Raw genomic sequence first — 26017 nt, 5'->3', positions numbered from 1 at the left:
ATGATTTTGTTGTACCAAAGGGAAAAAAGTTGACTGAAGGAAAGGAAATACACTGCATAAACAAAACCAAGATAATTTCCTTAAAAAAAAAAACAAAACTCCCTCATTTCAGATGTTTTTAGACCAGTTTTTATGCATCAGGCACAGCTACTTAAATCCTAACCAAGAAAAATAAATTGAGCAGCCTTTCTTGTACAAAAAAGTGATTAATATGTTAACTTGAAAATGGAAATAAAACTATTAATATAAAATGATAATTTTTAATAGGCAAATAGAAAAAAATTGCTCTTTTTTCCCAAAATGTTATGCTTTGAGAAGAAGTAATTACAAACAAAACAAAACCCTGGTTTGAGTCAACAAGATAATTTTTTCCTTAATTGTAAAAGAGAATTTAAGACATAAATCTGAAAATACAGCAAAGCTTCTCCTAAATTATTAAAAAGTTATTTATATTAGGCAAGACTGCAAATAATCTAAATATCCTATCATAGAATGACCAAACAAATCAGAGAACATAATCAGTTATATAACAAAGTAATAAACTCACACATTCAAAAAACATTAATAACATGAAAAAATAATTATAAGTTATTACTTAAAAATTTAAAAACAGTATGTAACACTATCTATGAATGATCCAAATTCTAAAATAAAATCTTCCAAAATGTCAACAATGGTTCTCTGGGCAGTGAGATTTTGTGCTATGCTAATCTTCCTTAGTTTTTTCTTTTTTCCATTTTTAAAATGAATTTATACTTCTAATATGTTTGGTAAAAGGGTTATTTTATAATAACCCTTAAAATTATTGATCTTCACGGGGCTGGGATTGTGGCTCAGTGGTAAAGCGCTTGCCTAGCACATGCAGTTCCCTGGGCTTGATCCTCAGCACCACATAAAAATAAATGAATGGAATAAAGGTATTCTGTCCAACTACAACTAAAAAAATAAATATTAAAAAAATTTGATCTTCAGAATCCTTTACATCCGTAAAAATTATTGAAGATACCAAAGAGCTTTAGCTAATGTGGCATATATATACTTCAATATAGAAATTAAAGTTTAAATATTTGTTTTTAAATGACAGTAATAATCCATCAATATATTAACATATTTTATGATAAATTATATTTTCCAAAATGAAAAAAAATAGTAAGTCTAAAGTGTAGTGGTTTGCATGAGTATTTCCTGCAAGTAGTCCCATCTAGTTGGTAGACTGAGGCAGAAGGATCACAAGTATGAGGCCAGCCTGGGCAATTTAATGAGATACTATCTATAAATAAATGAATAAATAAATAAATAAATAAATAAATAGAGCTGTGGATATAGCTCTTTGGTAGAGCACCCCTGGTTCAATCGACAAATTAAAAAAAAAAAGTTGCAATGTTTCACAGTTTATTTTGGGATTGTGGCTCAGCAGAAGAGCAGAAGAGTGCTTACATAGCACACACAGGGCCCTGGGCTCAATCCTCAGCATCACATAAAAATAAATGAATGGAATAAAGGTATTGTGTCCAACTACAACTAAAAAAATAAATATTTTTAAAATTTGATCTTCAGACTCCTTTACACTCTTAAAAATCTTCCTTCCTCATTTTTTTCTTTAGTATTGGTATCTTTAAAGAGTTTCTTTACTGTATGATATAATTTAATTTTTTTTCCTAGTACTGGGGATTGAACCCAGAGGTGCTTAACAACTGAGCCACATCCACTGTCTTTATTTTTTTTCTATTTTTTTATTATTAGTTGTTCAAAACATTACAAAGCTCTTGACATATCATATTTCATACATTTGATTCACATGGATTATGAATTCCCATTTTTACACCGTATACATATTGCAGATTCACATCAGTTACACATCCACTTTTTTACATACTGCCATACTAGTGTATGTTGTATTCTGCTGCCTTTCCTATCCTCTACTATCCCCCCTCCCCAACCCTCCCCTTCCCTCCCATCTCCTCTCTCTACCCCATCTACTGTAATTCATTTCTCTCTTGTTTTTTTTCCCTTTTCCTCTCATTTCCTCTTATATGTAATTTTGTATAACAATGAGGATCTCCTTCCTTTACCATGCAATTTCCCTTCTATCTCCCTTTCCCTCCCCCCTCTCATCCCTGTTTAGTGGTAATCTTCTTCTCATGCTCTTCCTTCCTGCTCTGTTCTTAGTTGCTCTCCTTATATCAAAGATGGCATTTGGCATTTGTTTTTTAGGGATTGGCTAGCTTCACTTAGCATAATCTGCTCTAGTGCCATCCATTTCCCTGCAAATGCCATGATTTTGTCATTTTTTAGTGCTGAGTACTACTCCATTGTGTATAAATGCCACATTTTTTTTTATACATTCATCTATTGAAGGGCATCTAGGTTGGTTCCACAGTCTAGCTATTGTGAATTGTGCTGCTATGAACACTGTTGTAGCAGTATCCCTATAGTACGCTCTTTTAAGGTCTTTAGGGAATAGTCCAAGAAGGGGAATAGCTGGGTCAAATGGTGGTTCCATTCCCAGCTTTTCAAGAAATACTGCTTTCCAAATTGGCCGCACCAATTTGCAGTCCCACCAGCAATGTACAAATGTACCCTTTTTCCCACATCCTCGACAGCACTTGTTGTTGTTTGACTTCATAATGGCTGCCAATCTTACTGGAGTGAGATGGTATCTTAGGGTGGTTTTGATTTGCATTTCTCTGACTGCTAGAGAAGGTGAGCATTTTTTCATGTACTTGTTGATTGATTGTATGTCCTCTTCTGAGAAGTGCCTGTTCAGGTCCTTGGCCCATTTGTTGATTGGGTTATTTGTTATCTTATTGTCTAATTTTTTGAGTTCTTTGTATACTCTGGATATTAGGGCTCTAACTGAAGTGTGAGGAGTAAAAATTTGTTCCCAGGATATAGGCTCCCTATTTACCTCTCTTATTATTTCTCTTGCTGAGAAAAAACTTTTTAGTTTAAGTAAGTCCCATTTTGTTGATTCTTATTATTAACTCTTGTGCTATGGGTGTCCTATTGAGGAATTTGGAGCCTGACCCCACAATATGTAGATTGGAGCCAACTTTTTCTTCTATTAGACGCAGAGTCTCTGATTTGACATCAAGCTCCTTGATCCATTTTGAGTTAACTTTTGTGCATGGTGAGAGAAGGGGACTCAGTTTCATTTTGTTGCATATGGATTTCCATTTTTCCCAGCACCATTTGTTGAAGATGCTATCCTTCCTCCATCGCATGCTTTTAGCCCCTTTATCAAATATAAGAAAGTTGTAGTTTTGTGGATTGGTCTCTGTGTTCTCTATTCTGTACCATTGGTCCACCTGCCTGTTTTGGTACCAGTACCATGCTGTTTTTGTTACTATTGCTCTGTAGTATAGTTTGAAGTCTGGTATCACTATACCGCCTGATTCACACTTCCTGCTTAGAGTTGCTTTTGCTATTCTGGGTCTTTTATTTTTCCATATGAATTTCATGATTGTTTTATCTATTTCTACAAGAAATGCCGTTGGGATTTTGATTGGCATTGCATTAAACCTATAGAGAACTTTTGGTAATATCGCCATTTTGATGATGTTAGTTCTGCCTATCCATGAACAGGGTATATTTTTCCATCTTCTAAGATCTTCTTCTATTTCTCTCTTTAGGGTTCTGTAGTTTTCATTGTATAAATCTTTTACCTCTTTTGTTAGGTTGATTCCCAAGTATTTTTTTTTTTGAGGATATTCTGAATGGAGTGTTTTTCCCCATTTCCATTTCAGAAATTTTGTCGCTGACATACAGAAATGCCTTTGATTTATGCGTGTTGATTTTATATCCTGCCACTTTGCTGAATTCGTTTATTAGTTCTAGTAGTTTCTTTGTAGACCCTTTTGGGTCTTCTAGGTATAGAATCATGTCATCTGCAAATAGTGATAAAAATTTAAGTTCTTCTTTTCCTATTTTTATGCCTTTAATTTCTTTCATCTGTCTAATTGCTCTGGCCAGTATTTCAAGAACTATATTGAATAGAAGTGGTGATAGAGGGCATCCCTGTCTTGTTCCAGATTTTAGAGGGAATGCCTTCAATTTTTCTCCATTCAGAATGATGCTAGCCTGAGGCTTATCATATATAGCTTTTACAATGTTGAGGTAAGTTCCTGTTATCCTTAGTTTTTCTAGTGTTTTGAACATAAAGGGATGCTGTACTTTGTCGAATGCTTTTTCTGCGTCTATCGAGATGATCATATGGTTCTTATCTTTAAGTCTATTGATGTGGTGAATAACACTTATTGATTTCCATATATTGAACCAGACTTGCATCCCAGGGATGAATCCTACTTGATCATGGTGCACAATATTTTTGATGTGTTTTTGTATCTGATTCACCAGAATTTTATTGAGGATTTTTGCATCTAGGTTCATTAGAGATATTGGTCTGTAGTTTTCTTTCTTTGAGGTGTCTTTGTCTGGTTTCAGAATCAGGGTGATGGTGGCCTCATAGAATGAATTTGGAAGAGCTCCCTCTTTTTCTATTTCCTGAGATAACTTCAAAAGTATTGGTATTAATTCTTCTTTAAAGGTTTTGTAAAACTCCACTGTATACCCATCTGGTCCTGGGCTTTTCTTGGTTGGTAGTCTTTTGATGGCTTCTTCTATTTCATCCATTGATATTGGTCTGTTCAAATTGTGTGTATCCTCCTGACTCAGTCTGGGCAAATCATATGACTTGAGAAATTTATCGATGTCTTCACTATCTTCTATTTTACTGGAATATAGGGTTTCAAAATAATTTCTAATTGTCTTCTGTATTTCTGTAGCATCTGTTGTGATATTGCCTTTTTCATCCCGTATGTTAGTAATTTGAGTTCTCTCTGTTCTTCTCTTCATTAGCATGGCTAAGGGTCTGTCGATCTTATTTATTTATTCCAAGAACCAACTTTAAGTTTTGTCAATATTTTCAATAGTTTCTTTTGTTTCAATTTCGTTGATTTCCACTGATCTTAATTATTTCTTGCCTTCTGCTACATTTGCTGTTGTTTTGCTCTTCCTTTACTAGGGCTTTGAGATGAAGTGTGAGCTCATTTATTTGTTGGTTTTTTCTTTTTTTGAGGGATGACCTCCAGGCAATGAATTTCCCTCTTAAACTGCTTTCATTGTGTCCCAAAGATTCCAATATGTTGTGTTTGTATTTTCATTTATCTCTAAGAATTTTTTGATTTCCTACTTTATGTCTTCTGTAACCCATTGATTATTCAGTAACATATTGTTCATTTTCCATGTGATGTAGGATTTTTCCTTCCTTCTTTTATCATTGATTTCCAGTTTCATTCCATTATGATCAGATAAAATGCATGGTATTATCTCCACCCCTTTATATTTACTGAGGGTTGCCCTATGGCATAATATATGGTCTATTTTTGAGAAGGATCCATGTGCTGCTGAGAAAAAAGTATATCCACTTGATGATGGTTGATATATTCTATATATGTCAGTTAAGTCTAGGTTATTGATTGTGTTATTGAGTTCTATAGTTTCTTTATTCAACTTTTGTTTGGAGGATCTGTCCAATGGTGAGAGAGGTGTGTTGAAGTCACCCATAATTATTGTGTTGTGGTCTATTTGATTCTTGAACTTGAGGAGAGTTTGTTTTATGAACGTCACAGCACAATTATTTCGTGCATAAATATTGATAATTGTTATGTCTTATTGGTGAATGGTTCCTTTTAACAGTAAGTATATAATGTTCTTCCTTATCCCTTTTGATTAACTTAGTCTTGAAGTCGATTTTATTTGATATGAGGATGGCCACCCCTGCTTGCTTACAAGGACCATGTGTGTGGTATGTTTTTTCCCAACCTTTCACCTTCAGCCTGTGTATGTCTTTTCCAATCAGATGTGTCTCCTGGAGACAGTATATTGTTGGATTTGTTTTTTTAACCCATGTTACCAGCCTATGTCGCTTTATTGGTGAGTTTAAGCCATTAACGTTTAGAGTTACTATTGATATATGGTTTGTACTTCCAGCCATGTTTGATTATTTATCTTTTTTTTTTTTAATTTGGTTTGTTTCTCCATGATTAGCTTTCCCCCCACCCTCACGCTTTACTGAGGTACTTCCCACTGTTGGTTTTGGTTATTGTTTTTCATTTCTTCCTTGTGTAGTGTTTTGCCCAAGATGCTTTGCAATGCTGGTTTTCTGGCTGCAAATTCTTTTAACTTTTGTTTATCATGAAAGATTTTTATTTCATTGTCGTACCTGAAGCTTAATTTTGCTGGATACAAAATTCTTGGCATCCATTGTCTTTCAGTGTTTGAAATACATTGTTCCAGGACCTTCTGGCTTTCAGTGTCTGTGATGAAAAATCCGTTGTTAACCTTATTGGTTTACCCCTGAATATAATCTGCCTCCTTTCTCTTGTAGCTTTTAATATTTTCTCTTTGTTCTGTATATTGGATATCTTCATAACAATGTGTCTTGGCATTGGTCTACTGTGATTTTGTATGTTCAGTGTCCTGTATGCACCTAAAATTTGTACATCCATTTCCTTTTTTATATCTGGATAGTTTTCCATAATTATTTCATTCAACAGATTGCTCATTCCCTTGGTTTGAATCTCTATACCTTCCTCTATCCTGATGATTCTTAAATTTGGTTTTTTTATGCTATCCCATATCTCTTGGATGTTTTTCTCATGATTTTTTACCAGCCTTTCTGAGTTGGCTAGACTCTTTTCCAGATAATATATTTTGTCTTCATTATCTGACGTTCTGGCTTCTACTTGCTCCACTTTGTTAGTGATACTCTCATTTGAGTTTTTAATTTGGTTTATAGTTTCCTTCATTTCTAGGATTATTATTTGATTTTTTTTATAATCTCTATCTCCTGATAAAGATGCTTATTTGCTTCTTTTATCTGTTTATGTAATTCATTATCAATGTGTTCTTTCATTGGCTGTCTCATGTCCTCTTTAGATTCCATTCCATCTGTCTAAGGTGTTCCTTGAATTCTTTATTTGACCATTTTTCTGATGCCTCTAGGTCCTCCTGTATATTTAGGCTGTCCTGCATTGTTTGTACTCCTTTTCTTCCTTGCTTTTTCATGCAGTTCATGTTACTTCTTGTTCTGTTTGACTGCTGAGTTACTGTTTATTCCTATAAATTTATTTGGTTTTGTGTATCTCTGGGGTCTCTCTTATGTGATGGGAGACTATGACTAGAGATGATGAGTTTTGTTGCACTTTAAAGCAGATTCTTTGTTTCTTAAACTGTGTATGGATTCTGATGGCATATAGCGGTCTGCGGTTTGGTCTTGGGACTTATATTTAGGTCGAATGATGTGATGGTATTGAGGTTGGTATCTCTTGGCAACCTTGAAAGGTTGCTCTACTGATGAGGGATATTAACAGAAGAATGGTCTGGAGTATTTGTGGGTAGCTAGGGACTTGGTAGCACTATATAATGCCTCGGAACATTTACCTATACATATTTAGTAAATTACACATAAACAGCGTCGTGATGCTTGGGAGGAAAGGTATTAGAAGGGGAGGGAAGAAGTCACTAAAGGGAATGAGAGTAAACAGGTCGAATTCAAGGAAAGGGGAATAAGGAAATTGAAAAGAAATGAAAAGACAAAAGAAAAAAATAGAAAAGAAAAAATTTTAGAAAATAATTAAAAAAAATAAAAATAAAAAATAAAAAATAATTTTATTTTATTTTTTTATTGGTTGTTCAAAACATTACATAACTCATGACATATCATCTTTCATACATTTGATTCAAGTGGGTTATGAACTCCCATTTTTACCCCAAATACAAGTTGCAGAATCACATCGGTTACACATCCACATTTTTCCATAATGCCATATTAGTGACTGTTGTATTCTGCTACGTTTCCTATCCCCTACTATCCCCCCTTCCCTTCCATCTTCCCTCTCTACTCCATCAGCTGTTGTTCAATTCTCTCCCTTGTTTTTTTCCCCTTTCCCCTCACCATCTCTTATATGTAATTATGTGTAACAATGAGGGTCTCCTTCCATTTCCATACAGTTTCCCTTCTCTCTCTCTTTCCCTCCCACTACTCGTCTGTTTAATGTTAGTCTTTTCCTCATGCTCTTCTTCCCTGCTCTGTTCTTAGTTGCTCTCCTTATATCAAAGAAGACATGTGGCATTTGTTTTTTAAGGATTGGCTAGCTTCACTTAGCATAATCTGCTCTAATGCCATCCATTTCCCTGCAAATTCCATGATTTTGTTGTTTTTTAGTGCTGCATAATACTCCATTATGTATAAATGCCACATTTTTTTTATCCATTCAATACCCGGCACAGGGGGAAAAAAGTTAGTTGAAATATAGAAACTGTATCTTCTATTCTGGTCTTCTTGCCTATTTTAGTGCCAACCATGCTGTTTTTGTTACTATAGCTTTATAGTATAATTTAAGGTCCAGTATTGTGTTGCCTCCTGCTTCATGTCTCTAAGGATTGCTTTGAATATTCTGGGCTTCTTATTTTTCCAACTGAATTTCATGATTCTTTTTCTATTTCTATGAAGAATGTCATTGAATGTTTCTGATGGAAACTGCATTGAATCCATAATAATGCTTTTGATATTATGGCCATTTTTGACAATATTGACTCTGCCTATCCAAGAACATGGGAGATCTTTCCATTTTCTAAGGCCTTCCTCAATTTTTTTCGTTAGTAGTCTGTAGTTTTCATTGTAGAGATCCTTCACCTCTTTTGTTAAATTGATTCCTAAGTATTTTATTTTTTTGGAGGCTACTGTGAGTGGGATAGTTTTCCTAATATCTCTTTAAGCTGCTTTATCCTTAGAGTATAGGAATGCAATTGTTTATGGATGTTAATTTTGTATCCTACTACTATGCTGAATTCATTTATGAGTTCTAGAAGTTTACTGGTGGAGTTTTTTGGGGTCTTCTAAATATAAAATCATGTTGTCAGCAGAGATAGTTTTCTATTCCTTTTCATACCCTTTAATTTCTTTCTTTTGCCTGATTGCTCTGGCTAGAGTTTCAAGGACTAGATTGAACAGAATTGGTTAAAGTAGGCATCCTTGTCTTGTTCCTGTTTTTAGAGGAAATGCTTTCAGTTTTTCTGTTTAGAATGTGTTAGCCTTGGGTTTGTCATGTTTAGCTTTTACAATTTTAAAGTATGTTCCTTCTATCCCTAATTTTTCAAGTGTTCTAAACATGATCAAATGCTGTATTTTTGTCAAATGCTTTATCTGCATCTATTGAGATTACAGTGATTCTGGTCTTTAAGTCTGTTTATGTGGTGTATTACATTTATTGATTTCTCCATGTTAAAGGAGGGGAGGGGAAGAAGTTCAGTAGATTAGACAAAGGGGAAAGAAAAAAAGGGAAAGGGGACAGGAACAGGAAAGATAGTAGAATAAATATAATTTTCCTATGAACACATTTGAAAATACTTAAATGAACCCCACCATCATGCCTACTCACAAGAATGGGATCCTAATTAGAATAAGATATATCCTTTGCTTATATAATTTTACCAAAATAGATTCTACTTAATTCTATAATTAAGAATCAATAAAATAAAATTTAAAATATTCAGAAACTGAAACAAAATCAATAAGCTTCTTGTGCTGCTACACTAAAACCAATTGTGTATCTTGTATTTTTTTTTTCTTTTTCTATCTTGTACTTCAATTGGATGTTTTACTTGCACCTGATTTTATAACTGATCTTTTAGGAAATACTGATTTATTGAGTTTTGTGGATCTTCCTAATGTTGACACACTGCATTATAAAACATCAAAAAAATTACCTTCATAAATTTTATCTGTGATTTCACAAGAAAATTTGAAGCATTAGAAAATCATCAGGTAGGTCAAGGGGATGAACCCAGTTTTCCAAAATTGTAACTAGAGCGCTTCGACTTTTTCCACTGCCATCAAACACTATCAGCTGTTTTCCTTGAAGGAACCAGCATATTCCATTCATTTTTTTAAAATGCCATATAACCAATGAAAATAGCCAATTTGTCAATTGTGCTTCAAAGTTAGAAAATAAAAAAGTAAAACTAGTTTTCTTAACAATATTTACAATAAGTGCACTTGTACTTTCTTCAAGACTACTGTGTAATTCAGTACACACAGAAATGTTTTAAATGCACTTGCTTTGTTATCACATAGGATATTAAAAAGATATATATTCAAGATTAAACATTTAATAAAATCAACAACTTTTCTGCTTTGTCACATTCTTTAGTGAAACTGGCTTTTTTTTTAAAAAAAATGCTAGTACATGGCAGTGAAAAATAAGATAACCGCAGTATTGTTTGGTGCCACTGCACTGATTTCTACTAAGGTTCCAGCATTTTACCCACTACTGCTTTAGCATTGTCACACAAATGGAAACACTATTAAAGGGGCAAATAATATGTTACTATTATTATGAAAATAGTTTTGACCTTAAGAGACTCCCCAAAAGAATATCAGGAACTCCTAGAGAGTTCTCAGGAATTCACAGAACATACTCAAAGAACTGAAAGAATAGTCTCCCAAAGTTTAATAGTTACACTAATTCTAATTTTAATAAGCTTTACAAATTCTTCCTTTATGTTATGCTATAAACTTGCTTTCAAAATATAATAGAATCAATTTATCTTAATCTAATTCAGTCTTATGAAATAAATCTTACCTGGAATGTTTGTAAAACACATTTATGCTACTAAACGGGCAATTATTTAAAGATCTACAATAATTCTGAAACTCTTTAAGAAAATAAAGATGTACCTCAGATGTACAAAGTGACCAAAAAAATGGGGCTAAAAAACCCATAACATGGGGCTAGGATTGTGGCTCAGTGGTAGAGCACTTGCCTTGCACATATGAGGCACCTGGTTCAATCCTCAGCACCACATAAAATAAATAAATTAGTAAAACAAAGGTAATGTGTTCATGTTCAATTTGAAAAAAAAATTTTTAAACCCACAATATAATAAAGTCAAAAATTGGTATACTTACTGTGACACAGCTTGATTTTGTACTATTTCATCTTGAGGTTGCTAGGAAGAAAAACAGTAGTTTTTTTATATGTGCTAATCTAATAAAACAAGATAAAAAATTAACATTTAAGATAAGTCTTATTTTATTGTGGCAAAATATACATAAAATTTACCATAATAACCATTTTTAGATGTATAGTTCTATAGTCCTCAGTAATTCAGTTGTTGTGCATCTACTACCACCATTCATCTCCGGAACATTGTTGGGTTCTCAAACTCCATATCCTAAACATGAATACTCTATTTCCTTCTCTCTCCACCCATGGCAACCATCATTCTACCTCCTGTCTCTCTGAGTCTGACTATGCCAGGAACGTCATAAAAGAGGCATCATACAATATTGTCATATGGGGACTACTTTATTTCACATAGTACAATGTCTTCAAGGTTCATCCATGTGGTAGCATGTATCAGTATTTTTCCTTTTTTTAAGGTTGAATAATCTCCATTTCAGGAATGTGTCACATTTTGTATATCCATTCATCATTGAGGACACTTCCATTGCTTCCATCTTTCTTGGCTATTATGAATGCTGCTACTATGAAGATAAGTGTACAAATATTTCTTCAAGTCCCTGCTTTTAGTTCTTTCAGGTGTACCCTCAAAAGTAGAACTGCTAGATCATATAGTGTTACTATGTTTAAATTTTTGAGGAAACTGCCATATTTCCCATAGGACTATACCATTTTACATTCCCACCTGCAAAGCACAAAGATTTCAATTTCTCTACATCCTTATCAACACTTTTTTTGTTGTTGCAGAAGGACAGAATGACTTATTTTGTTTATTTGTATGTGGTGCTGAGGATCAAACCCAGTGCCTCATGCATGCTAGGCAAGTGTTCTGCCACTGAACTATAGCCCCAGCCCTTGATAATGTCTTCTGACATCTTAAAATTTCCATTAAGTCTTTCTAGGTCCTTCTTATCATGTATTTTAATGGATCCACCTCTACATAGAGATAAGGGTACAGAAAGAAAAAAGGATTCAATCTGGATCCACACCTCTCAGACAGAGTCCTGCATTTCAGAGAAAGAAGTGGTAGAAGTGGCCTGCTTACAATAACTAAAAAACTGAACAATAATAATTATTATATTTATAATAATAATTTAATTTATAATTATTAAAATGTTTTATGATAATTTTAATTATTAAAATAATGCTTATTATATCATTTATTATTATTCCCTAACAAACAAGTATCTTTGAGGTGACTAAATATTGATTATAAGACTAGCAATGCCCACTGTATTACTCAAGGATCTCCAGAGACACAAAACCAATAGAGGTGTGTGTGTGTGTGTGTGTGTGTGTGTGTGTGTGTGTGTGTGTGTGTGTGTACATGTATATACATATATATGGTATTTATTATAAAGAGTTGACTCCCATGATTATTGAAACTAAGTCCAAATCTACACTGTAGGCTGTCAGGCTTGAGACCAAGAAAGTCAGGGCTGAAGTTTCAATCTGAAGGTCTTCAGACAGAAAACCCAAAGAGCCAATGATACCGATGAAGTCTAAAGACCAGCAGGGAAAAGCTATCCAAAGTAGGCTGATAATCAAAGTAGGCTGATGGAACAGTTGAGGTCCAAAGGCAGCCTGTTGGAGAATTCTCTCTTGCTGAGAGAGGCAGGTCTTTTTATTCAAATCAGGTATTCAACTGATTTGATGAAGTCTACCCACAATACAGAGGGCAATCTGTTTTACGAAAGTATACTGATTTAAGTGATAATATCATCTGAAACATCATCACAGAAAAAGATTTGAATATCATCTGAAACATCATCCCAGAAAAATATCTGACAAATTATTTGGATACTTCATGACTGAGTCGAGTTGACACACAAAATTAACCATCCCACACAACTTTGATAGACATAATATCCCCAAAGTTTAGTATCACTAAACTCTCCAACTGAAATAAAAATTTATTTATGTAAAATTTAAAAACTGATTCCTATGCAGCACATTTAAAAACTAGAAAAGCTATTGCAAGACCCAAACCAAAAGTATTTCAAGATTTCAAACCAAAGGTATTGAAAGATACCAAATCAAAGATCCTCTGTTTCTTCTGCTTGTCCTTATTTAAAATAGGCCATCATTTCTAAAATATTCGTCTTTGAAGTTGAAATGCCAATTGGTATCTGAGTATTTAGGTAGCAATTACTTAGAACTCTGATTCAATTTATAAAAACAATATACTTCTTTCTTTAACTCGGAGAAAGTATTTTACCAGATCTCTCCATTTCTATATGTGATCAAATCAATTTCTCTATATAGTTTAGTTTCAAAAGGTTTATTTTCACAGTCCTTTAAAGCAATTTTTCCAAGCTAGCCAATCATTGGAAATTACTTCGGAGGCTTTCAAAAAATGGGCATTTCCAGGTTCTACACAAACATAATCTGGAAATTCATATTTTTAAAAAACTATCCAAAGTAGGCTGATAATCAAGCTTTCAAAACCATGTGCTAAGGTACATTTGAGGACCTTGTATAATAATCACATAGCAAATGCTTATAAGATAAATGGAAAAAAATATTCTTATTTCACAGTTACAGAAGCTAGAGGGAATTTTTTTCTTCATTCAAAAATTGTAAACCCAATTTTTAAACAAATTATTAGGAGTCAAATAAGGCTATCTTAGTTTCAAGGACAAATATTTGGTGTTAAATTTTTCTCTTCATCAGAAATAAATACTGTGATAAATCTTCCTAGCTACAATATTAAATAGACCCTCACAGACAGTCTTTGCAACTGCTGACAGTTTCTAAGTGCTTACTGAATTACCATTCCCCTTGGTGTTTGAATTCAGAAACAAAATTCTTAAGCTAAGTATGCGAATGTCTACACAACATACATATTCATACACATAAAACAACAGAAAGGTTTTAAGCGGCCCAAATCTCAAATTGTATTATAAAGACTAGCACCTTCTTCACAAATTTAAGATGATCTCTGACATACATAGAGATGAAAGTTTCAATTATTATATCCTATTTTAACCTCTGTTCCTTTCTCTTCCATATGTCTAACAAAAAAAAAAAAGAAAGCTATGGGCAGGGGGGAATACTATATATCCCCCCCAAAAAAACAAATGAACTTCATCAAAGCTGTAGTAAAGAAATAGAATGACTGATTAAGAGACTGTTTTAAAGGGAGGAAAAAGGAAAAAAGCAAAATACTAGACAAAAGAATTGTCACTGTTAATTTGCCATTGAGATAACATTTTTAATTTTTAATAAGTGTGTATTCAATCATACTTATGGCTCCACACCTGTAATACTGCATCCGCACTAAGAACAGTCATCATCTTATTTTCATTCATTTGCTCTTGCAGACCCTCACTGAGTTTGTGCCCAAGTTGAATCTCAGGAGAAGGAATGCCTAGAATGAAATATAATCGTAAGTCATTTGCAATAGTTTTATTGATCTCCTTCAACTCAGGATTTCATAGATACTGCAAAATTTCATTAAAAATCATTTTGTAGGAGCTAAGGATATAGCTCAGTGGTAATGAGGGTGATTAGCTTCTGCAACTCCCTGGGTTCAATTCCCAGCATAAAAAAAAAAAAACTCAAAACCAAATAAAACCTTTGTGTATAATTCCTTAACTGTCACTTTTATGTGCCAATGTTTAAAGTTTCCAGTTAGCAGGAGACACATATGCTACACTGAATGAAATACTACTTTATTTCTCTGTTTCAGGATGAATGAATACAACCAATAAGTACAGAAAATGATATAGACTTAAATACCAAAAAATAAATAAATAAACTTTTTCCCCACTTCATTTTAGATCATATTTTCAAACTCATAATATTAGTAGATAATTGAAGAAAAATCAGTTTTGTTCTCAAAAAGGCAAATAAAACTCATATTTTAATTTTTTTTTCTTTTCAAGTTCCTAAAAAAATACCAAAAAAATGAACAGTTGCTTTTTGCTTCATCCTTAGCAACAATGGAATAAAATAAAATGTACCTCTTATAGATCAAAAGATGGGAATGAATTAGAGGAAAATTAAACAAATGGTAAACAGCTTCCTACGGACAAATGTTTATATCTCTCCTGAAATTCTCATGGTGAAGCCCTAACCCCTATGTGACGATATTAGGGGGGGGCCTCTGAGAGGTAATTAGGTTTAGATGAATTCACAAGAGTAGAGCCTTCATATGGGATTAGCATCCTTGTAAAAATGAGAGAAACCAGAGTGTTTTCTACATAAGTACACAGATCAGATCATATGAGCACACAGCAATATGCCAGCTGTCTGCAGGTCAGAAAAAAGGCCCTCATCAAGCACCAAATCTCCCAGCACCTTGATCTTGAACCTCCAAGATCTTGGAATGCTTGAGAAAAAAAATCTGTAGATCAAGCCATTTAAGTTATGTTACTTTGTATAGCAGCCCAAGCCAACTAAGACACAGTTTGTCACTCAACATAGGAAAAGAAAGAGTGTCCTTAAAAGTAACTCTGGATTTCTTACATTAGAATTCCAAAAAAACCACCCAACTCAGAAAAAATGTGGCCAACTAAAATCGCAAAAAGGCAAATCGGAAGCACACAGTGGGTAAAGTCTCGTACTTCACTGAGCTTGTTGCCTATACCTATGAAAATTAGTATGAATACTGTAGCCTCCTACTCTGTATAGGATATTTTCCTTACCACATACAAAAATGTACTAAAACCTAAAGATGATAAAATAATGTAGTGATGGTACAGAAATAGTCACATAGATCAGTGAAACAAAATGGAGTGGGAAATATATATGTGTATATATGACAATAATTTTATTTTAAACAGAACAAGATTGATTACTCAAAAAATTATATTGAATTTCTTTAGCTATTCTGGGTCTCTTACTTTTCCAGATGAATGGAACCACCATTTGACCCAGCTATCCCTCTCCTCAGTCTATACCCAAAGGACTTAAAAACAGCAAACTACAGGGACACAGCCACAACAACATTTATAGCAGTACAATTCACAATAGCTAAACTCTGGATCCAACCTAGATGCCCTTCAATAGATGAATGGATAAAAAAAATGTGGCTTATATACACAATAGAATATTACTCAGCAATAAAAGAGAATAGAATCATGGCATTTGCAGGTAAATAGATAGAGTTTGTGAATATAATGCTAAGTGAAGTTAGCCAATACAAAAAAAATACCTAATGTTTTCTTTGATATAAGGAGGCTGATTCATAGTGGGATAGGGAGAGGGAACATGGGAGGAATAGATGAACTCTAGATAGGGCAGAAGGGTTGGAGGGGAAGGGAGGGGACATGGGGTTAGAAATGATGGTAGAATGTGATGATCATTATTATCCAAAGTACATGTATGAAGACATGAATTGGTGTGAATATATTTTGTATACAACCAGAGATATGAAAAATCATGCTCTATATGTGTAATAAGAATTGTAATGCATTCCACTGTCATATATAAATAAAAATTTAAAAAATAATATTGGATGTGTAACTATTAGAATAAAAAAATGTTTAAAATAATAATATTAAGGCAATTGGCCAACCATTTGAAAAAATAAAGTTAGATCCTTTTTATTTCCCCATATGCCAAAATAATCTAAAGATATTAGAGATATGAATGCAAAAGACATAAATAAATGGAAATAAAGATAGAATATATTTTACAGTTTTGAGGTAGGTAAAGTAATTCTATGTTTGGGGGGAAAAAAGAAACACTGACAGAAAAGACTGACAGATTATACTGTATACTTTACCACAAAATATATCATGAACAACATTAAAAGGTAACCAAGAAACTGGGTAAAACTATAATACACATGGCACAAGTTTGTATCTTTTACACATAAAATGCTCTTATAAATTAAAATATTAGGAAACATATGCAAGCAATTCACATTCAAAAAATAATTACCTGGCAAAAAGTGAATATGTCTTGTTGAATCTAGGGGATAAAAAACATCTTCTTAGGGGCAATATGTATCAACACCTGATGTGTAAACCCCTAAACAGTAAATCAACTTCTATATTATTCTTCTAAGGTAATAACCAGAAAATTAAGCTATGGTAGATGTACAAAGATATTTATATTTGTAATAATATTGAGAAACATCATAAACATGTTTATTTTAAATAAAATACATTCATATGATGGAATAATATGTAGTAATTTAAAAGGTTAGTAGGCTTGTTTGGTACCTCTTTCTCTGGCACTTGCCATATTCTACAAAATTCCGAAAGAGGAGTCAAGACTAAAAGCAATGATCATATTAAATTTGAAGTGCTGAAGCAAGATGATCTTGTGGTAGGCTAAGGTACACTTAATAAATTCATGAAAGTCTACTGTGAACGGGGTTTGTCAATGAGATAAACTGGAATCCAACTTGACAATCAGTTGGTCAATAGAAGAGACACACCTGGTGCAAAGGAAGGATGAAGATTCAATTAATGTATTCCAGTAGCAGACAGGTGTCTTCTTAAAAGAAAACTTGCTACTCTCCTCCAAAATATTATTCTCATAGAGTATATTCTCAGTTGAAAACAATAATTTAGTTTCACTATAATCTTTACTACCAAAGTATAGTTTTCTCTTATTTCTTTATTTTCCCCTTCCCCAGTCCTTTACTGTGCATAAAGTAACAAAGCATGTGACCAAGAATATTGCCTTTTTTAAAAAAACCTAAATGGCCAATATATGCTTTGATCAAAATTAAATGGAGATGGGGAAAAACATTGGTTCTGTAAAAATAACAAACTGTCTTCATTAGTAGCATGCTTACTCAGCTTTTCTGTTTCACTAAGTTATTTTATTTTCACTATTGTAACTAAAAAGTACACAAAACATAAAATCCTTGCATATCTTGTTTGATTGGAAATATTTAATGGTTTTCACTTGTTGTTGTAAATCAATAACAATTTTATAACTTTTTTATATGTAGTTGTTATATGTAGCGCAACCTGTACTTAAGTAGGGAAAAATTACTTCAAAAAAAATAATGATAGGTAGTTTTCCCTTCATTCAAGCATTTCTTGTTTAAATGAACTTCTTACTTAAAATGAAAAATTAAAGTTAAAAAAATTACAAAAGATTGTGGTAGATCAATATAGACAAGGAAAGAACCACATGTAAAATGATAACAATTATGAAGATATTCATCTGGTATAAAAACTCTAAAAGGATATACCAATACTAAACACTGGCAAAGAAAGCAGACTACAGAAGGAAGGAGTAAGGGATGAAAATAACCATGGTAAGTAGTTATTGTCCTTTTCAGTTTCTACATTATGTATTTCATAATTTAAAATTATTTTATATTGTTAATAACTGACAAAAATAATAAATGTCAATTCATTTGGTAAAGGAAAGGGAAGGAAAGTGTGGTTGGAATATTCAAACAAATCTCTAACTCCTTTCTGGTAGCACTTTATAAATTGTAAGACGGCATTCTGAAGACCCATATTACACATTGTCTTTTCCAACTGCCAAGTAGAAAAAAATACTTAAAGGAGAAACTGTGATCTTCCATTAGAAGATATGTACAGTAAAAAGACTCTGTGAACTACAAACAGTACACAAAAATTAAAAGACCTTCGTGGGTATTAAAAATTGTTTTACTCTGTTTTACACCAATTCCTAGACATCCTCCAAAATAAAAGGAAGGTTCACAGAAAAAATCCATACAAGGAAATAATCTACATCTAGTCAGCTACTGCAGAATTGATCTTGTAAGATGCAGTTTTCTAGAAATATTTAAATCAACCTAGAAGTGGGCACAGGAAGTACAGCTAACTGGTAAGTGAAACATAATTTTTAAAAATAAACATATCAAGTATATGTGGTGTAATTTTAGTCTGTAAGAATAAGTGTAGTTATTAAGAAATATTATTTACTTTTACGAATAAGCTATAGGTTTAAGGTAGAGATTTTGGCAGTCGGGGAGACAAGCTATCAAGAGCGCTACTTTAATGTCTATGGATCATTCTAGGAGTCTTAAATATCTTCCAGAAGCTACAATTCCCATTTTTGTCCCTTCTATACCTTAACAGACCTTACAGCCTGTTACATATATTTATAAGAAACTAACTTTGCATAAAGTTAAGAATAAGACTAAATATAAAATTGTGGTAATGGAACAATAATAGTTGGGAAAATAATATGAGAATTCTTATTGAAAAGAATCATTCTCACCTTGGAACAATCCACTTATTCCAGGATGAACACTGAACTCAGATCTAAGAGATGTGTCTTGATCAAAGAATAACCTTTTGAATATCAAAAGAGAAAGCACATTATTATCATGTCTCTAAAATAAAGACTAAGATTTTAACTATCATTTTTATTATACTTATGCTTTCTAAAATTCTTAGTTACACCACTTTTAACATTTTTATTTCAAAGTATTATTTCAGAAATGTCCACTTTAATTTTTGGATTTATTTCTCACTATGTTTGAGGAAGCATCAATGTGAGGAAAAGAAAGGACACACAGCCTTAGCCTTTGAGAAACTCTAAATCTAATGAGAGATGTACAATTTAAAAATAACAGTAATTTTCCCTGGCAAGTATGCTACTCAGCAGACATAAGTATTTATCTTTTCTACTGAAAAGGTAGGCAAAGAAAATTAGGTATGTGATGAATACCTATAGACTCAGTTACAAGGGAGCCTGAGGCAGGAGGATCACAAGTTTGAGCCTAGTGTGGGCTATATAATAGGATGCCATCCCAAAAAATATATATAAAAAATAGGCAAAGGACTTGAAAAGATATTTCTGCAAAAATGAAGTACAAATGGTCAGTAAATATATAAAAAGATGCCCAATGTCACTAATCATTAGGGAAATCAAAATCATGTGATATGCCACTTCACAATCCTTAGGACTGCTGTTGTTAAAAAAAAATTTTAAAGTACTGGTAAGGATGTGAAGAAACTGGAATGCATATGTGTTGCTGGTGGAAATGCAGAGTGGCATTACTATGAAAAACAGTATGGTGATTCTTAAACTTATTAAAAAGAACTGCCAATTGATTTAGCAATTCTGCTTCTGGGTACATATGAAAAAAAAACTAAAAGCAGGGACTTGAACACATCGTTGTATAACTGTGTTCAGAGAAGCATGATTCATAAGAGCCAAAAGGAGGAAACAAACCAAATATCCCTTAATGGATACATGGATAAATATGGCATAAACATACAATGGAATAGTACCCTGTTTTAAAAACAGATAGATATATGCTATAACATGAATAAATCTTGAAGACATTATGCTAAGTGAAATAATCCAGACTCAAAAAAGCAAATATTACATGATTCTACTCATATGAGGTACCTAGAGTAGTCAAATTTGTAGAGACAGATGGTAAAATAGTGGTTGGTATGGGTGGAAGGAGAGGAGAATGAGGAGTTATGATTTAACAGGTATATGTTGTCACTACAGGATGATTAGGAAATAGTAGTGGTTGAAGAACAATGTCAATGTACTTAAATAAACACTTTAAAATGGTAGATACGGGGCTGAAGCTGTAGCTCAGTGGCAGAGCACTTTCCTAGCATGCACAGGGCACTGGGTTCAATCCTCAGCACTACATAAAAGTAAACAAATAAAATAAAGGCATTCTGTCCATCTACAACTACAAAATTTTTTTTTTATTGGTAAATATGGTGGTAGGTACAGTGGTACCTATAATCCTATAATCCTAGCAGCTTGGTAGTCTGAGACAGGAGGATCACCAGTTTACAGCCAGCCTCAGCAATTAAGCAAGGCCCTAAGAAACTTACTGAGATGTCTCTACATAAAATATACCAAAGGGCTGGGGATGTGGCTCAGTAGTTAAATGTCCCTGGGTTCAATCCCCAATACGGGGGGGAGGGGTATAGATACGGTAAATTTTATTTAATGCACATTTTACTACAATAAAATTTTAAAAAACAAAACAGTTTTCTAAAAAATTAATCATCTATGCTAAGGCATGCATGTGTAGTTTGGTACTAAGGGCTTTTGTTTACTTACTTGTTCATGTTCCCTTTCTACTTTTTTAACTGAAAATTTCAAATACAAGTACTAACTCTGCCCCCTGCTGGTCTCCCAATAGATTTTTTTTTGTCTTTTTGTTTTTTAAAGAATTTAACCTTTATTTGTTGTTTTAATGTGGTACTAAGGATCAAACCCAGGGCCTCACCTGTGCTAGGCAAGCATTCTACCACTGAGCTACAACCCAAGTCCCCCAATGGACTATTTTAAAGTGAACTCTAAACACAATAACCATTTCATATGAAAATATTTTGTATGTTAACTCTCAAATACAAAAACTTAATATAACAATAATCATGTCTTTGAAAATAACCATATCATTACACCTAAGAAGTCAATAATTCCTTAATGTTATTAAGTTTAGGCTGTGGTAAGCAGATTATAAAATAGCTCCTGATATATACCCTATGTAATTTCTTCCCTTGAGTATAGGCTGGACCCAGTAATTCTTCTAATGAACAAAATATAGTAAATACAATAGAATGTTACTTCTGAGACTAGCTCACAAGAAGACATGGGCTTGAATCATGTTCTCCCTTTTATACTCTCTCTTCTTCCCTCTGATGAAAGTCAGCATGTCATGCTGTGAACTATACTATGGAAAAGCCTACACAATAAACTGAAAGTGGCCTCCAGTCAAGAGTCAAAGATGAAGCTGTGGCAAGGATGTGGGGAGGAGTACACATATACATTGCTGGTAGGACTACAAATTGGTGCAATCACTCTGAAAAGCAGTATGGAGATTCCTCAAAAAACTAGGAATGGAACCAATATTTGACCCAGTTATCTCACTTCTCAGTATATATCCAAAGGAGTTAAAATTAGCATACTACTGTCCTGTATATTTCCAGTAAAATGTTAATTAGACTTAAGCACACACCTGTAATCCTAGCAGCTCCAGAGGTACAGGCAGGAGAATCATGAGTTCAAAGCAAGCCTCAGCAATTTAGAGAGGCCCTAAACAACTTAGTGAGACCCTATCTCAAAATAAAAATATAAAAACTACAGAACACTAAAGAAAGAAATTGAAGAACTTAGAAGATGGAAAGATCTCCCATGTTCTTGGATAGACAAGAGTTAATATTGTCACAATGGCCATGCTACCAAAAGCACTATGCAAATTTAATGCAATTCCTAAAATTTCAATGACATTCTTCATAGAAATAGAAAAAGCAGTCATGAAATTCATTTGGAAAAAAAGAGGCCCAGATTATTCAAAGCAATACTTAATGAGAAAAGCAAAGCAGGAGACCTCATAATACCAGACCTTAAATTATACTACAGAGCTATAGTAATAAAAACAGCATGATATTGGCACAAAAATAGGAAAGAAGACCAATGGAACAGAATGGTAGAGACAGAGACAAACCCACAAAAATACAGTTATCTCATTCCTAGACAAAGGTGCCAAAAGCATACACTGGAGAAAAGATAGCCTCTTCAACAATATGGTATTGGGAAAACTCGAAATCCATATGTAGCAGAATGAAATTTAACCCCTATTTCTCATGCCACACAAAACTCAACTCAAAGTGGATCAAAGACCTACACATTAGACCAGAAACCCTATACCAACTAGATGAAAAATGTAGATCCAATACATCATCATGTCAACTTAGGAAAAGAATTCCTCAACTAGACTCCTAAAGTGCAAGAAGTAAATTAAATATCAATAAGTGGAAGGCCATCAAATTAAAAAAGTTTCTTCACAACAAAGGGAATAATCAATAACATGAAGAGGAAGCCTACAGAATGGAAGAGAATCTTTGCCACCTACACCTCAGATAGAGCATAAATCTCCAGGATATATTAAGAGCTCAAAAAACTTAACACCAACAGAACAAACAACCCAATAAATGGGCAAAGGAACTGAACAGGCACTTCATAGAAGAAGAAATACAAGTGGTCAACAAATACATTTAAAAATGTTCAACATCTCTAGCAATTAGAGAAATGCAAATTAAAACTACACTAAGATTCCATCTCACTCCAATCAGAATGGCAACAATCAAGAACACAAGTAACAATAAATGTTGGCAAGGATATGGGGAGGGGTACACATATACATTGCTGTTAAGAGTACAAATTGATACAATCACTCTGAAACGCAGTATGAAGATTCCTCAAAAAAACTAGAAATGGAACCAACATTTGACCCAGCTATCCCACTCCTCAGTATATATCCAAAGGAGTTAAAATTAGCATACTACAGTGACACAGCCACATCAATGTTTATAGCAGCTCAATTCACAAAAGCTATGACACCAACCTAAGTGCTCTTCAACAAATGGATGGATAAAGGAAACATGGTATACATACATAACATAATATTACATAGGAAAATGTTGAATTTTAGAATAAGTTGTAACACAGCAAAAGAAAACTAATAATAGTCATATTTTTCCAGCTGTGTCTCTTCATAATCACTATGTCAATTCAGGATCAAAAAATATAAGTGTGGGCTGGGGATGTGGCTCAAGCAGTAACATACTCGCCTGGCATGCGTGGGGCGCTGGGTTCAATCCTCAGCCACACATAAAATAAAGATGTTGTGTCCACCAAAAACTGAAAAATAAATATTAAAAAAATTCTCCCTCTCTCTCTCTCTCTAAAATATGTGTGTGTATGCCTTGATACACATTTACATTTAAATACTATGTCTTTTTACTTTCTTTTAAAATCTATCGATTGTCCTTTCTTCCCTGACCCATTGAAATTTATTTATTGAAAAAACTGAGTTGTGTTTCCTATAGAGTATCCTACATTTTGGAATTGCTGATTTCATGTCATTTAACATGTTCTTCTGTCCCTGTATATTTCCAGTAAAATGTTAATTAGACTTAGAAGTCTGATCTAATTAAAGCTCACTTTTGGAGAACATGTAGGTAGTTAAAACAAGCAATAACAGAGTATGATTGATATTCTTTTTGTGATGTTAGTGCCCATTGATGACCACTGCCTACATCCACTCATTACTTCATAGGGAATAAATGGAATGGGGTATTTTAGTTTATCATTCTTTCTCAATTTATTATTAGAAGTACATATATTAAAAATCTTTTGCTCATTAGTTTGTAATCTAGACACATTATCAGGGAACTAGGAAAGGTAAGGTAAATGCCAATTAGCAGGGAACTAGGAAAGGTAAGATAAATGCCAACTTCTTTCTCTTTCTTGACTAGTTTTCAGAATAAAATAAAGCTTTTTAAAGACTATTTGGAACTTATAGATTTAAATCCACTGCTGTTATTATTCTTATCAAATTCTTCCATTTTTGTCTAGTAAAAACTTCTTCAAAGTGGCTCATGATGATCTTACTTGTTACGGGCTGAACTGTGTCCCCACAAATTTCTTATGTCGAAAACCTTAACCACTAATGTGACTTTATTTAGAGATAAACACTTTAAAGAGGTAATCTAGATTAAATGAGGTCACTAGGATCTCATTTAATAAGTCTAGGGGCCTTCTATGTAAGTACAACTGAGGAAAAGACCATGTGAAGATACAAGAAGAAAACACTGCTTGCAAGCCAAGTAGAGAGGCCTTAGGAGAAACCAACCCTGCTTGCACCTTGATCTTGGACCTCTAGCCTCCAGAACTGTGATTGAATTAATTTATTCATTTAAGCCACTAAGTCTGTAGAATTTTGTTAGGTATCCCAAGCAAACTAATAACACCATTAGTTCTTACTATCTTCACGGCATAAGATATTCCAGGTTTATCTTAAACATCTCTTGCCTCAGACCTAAAACATCATTTCCAGTGAGACCTTTGCTTCTTTTAGGGGAAAGCCATATTTACAGTCCATAAACTAATAATTATCATTAATAATGTGATTACTTAAGAAAGTTATTTTGTGTTTCTCAGCACCAACTGGACTTTCACAAAGATCCAAATGCAACTGGCAAAAGCAGATTCCCTACTTTGCTTCAATGCTAACTAAAAAGCTGCATTTCTCTCCAAAATCTAGTAAATAGGAGCCACTTTGCCTGATTATATATATTCTGTATATATTTTCCTTATTACAAAAGAAAGCATCACTAAATTGGAGAAGTTTAAAATGTTTCAAGGTTTCATGCCCAGCACAGAGGTGCCTTTTTTTTAAATTATGTTGTACATGATAAAAGGGTTTGAAAAGAAATCCTTAGTAAATTACCATACAAAAAAATCTTTTTTCTTTTTTTCTCTTTTTTTAGTAAATTGCAAAGTTGCCCATAATATTTACCTGCTTTAATTTGTATTTTGTACTTTTTATAAAGGTTTATTGAATAATTTTTTATTTGTTCCAATTAGTTATACATGACAGCAGAATGCATTTCGACACATCATATACAAATGGAGTGTAACTTCTCATTCTTCTGGTTGTACATGATGTAGATAATATTCTTGAAACCTAAGAATTAGATAATTGTTTTTATTTTTTAATATTTTTACCTTTATTTTTATTTACTTATTTTTATGTGGTGCTGAGGATTGAACCCAGTGCCTTACACATGCTAGGCAAGCACTCTATAGCTGAGCCACAACCTTTGCAGGAATCTTATTCATGTTTATGCCTTATAATTAGGTAAAACATTTACATGTTCAAAACACAAATGCATAAAACAAGACCTACACAGAAAGAAATTTCTAACTCTGTCCCCTCACCTACCTATTCTCTCCTTCCTGATTCTTTGGTTATATGGTTAACTAAATCCCCAAACTTCCTAATAATACCAGCAAAATTAACAACAAAAAGAACTCCGGGGCCTGGATTGTGGCTCAGTGGTAGAGTGCTTGCCTAGCATGTGTGAGGCACTGGGTTTGATACCAGATATCACATAGAAAAAAAATAAAGGTATTGTGTCCATCTACAACTAAAAAATAAAGTTAAAAAAAAAAAGAACTCCAGCCCTTACTTTTCTAATACATCCTCCAAGAAAGTAAATATAGGCACCTGTTATAAGGAAAAAAAAAAAAAAGCAAACTTCTTGGCTCAATTCTAC

The 26017-nt window shown here is 33.3% G+C and overlaps 1 protein-coding gene across 1 annotated transcript in view; it reads right to left on the bottom strand.

Moving 5' to 3' along the window:
* Window positions 1-26017, bottom strand: part of Ankrd31 (ankyrin repeat domain 31) — a 163656-nt gene that overhangs the window by 129905 nt on the left and 7734 nt on the right. The window contains exons 2-4 of the mRNA XM_040273425.2: window positions 19191-19264; window positions 14288-14397; window positions 10973-11013 (exon numbers count right to left, since the gene is read on the bottom strand). Of these exons, the coding sequence (XP_040129359.2) occupies window positions 10973-11013; window positions 14288-14397; window positions 19191-19264 (225 nt within the window). The remainder of the gene's footprint in view (window positions 1-10972; window positions 11014-14287; window positions 14398-19190; window positions 19265-26017) is intronic.

Source organism: Ictidomys tridecemlineatus, chromosome 1, assembly GCF_052094955.1.
Source record: "Ictidomys tridecemlineatus isolate mIctTri1 chromosome 1, mIctTri1.hap1, whole genome shotgun sequence".
Taxonomy (NCBI): domain Eukaryota; kingdom Metazoa; phylum Chordata; class Mammalia; order Rodentia; family Sciuridae; genus Ictidomys; species Ictidomys tridecemlineatus.
The sequence above is the reverse complement of the archived record's forward strand: the minus strand, read 5'-3'. Positions and strand labels throughout refer to the sequence as shown.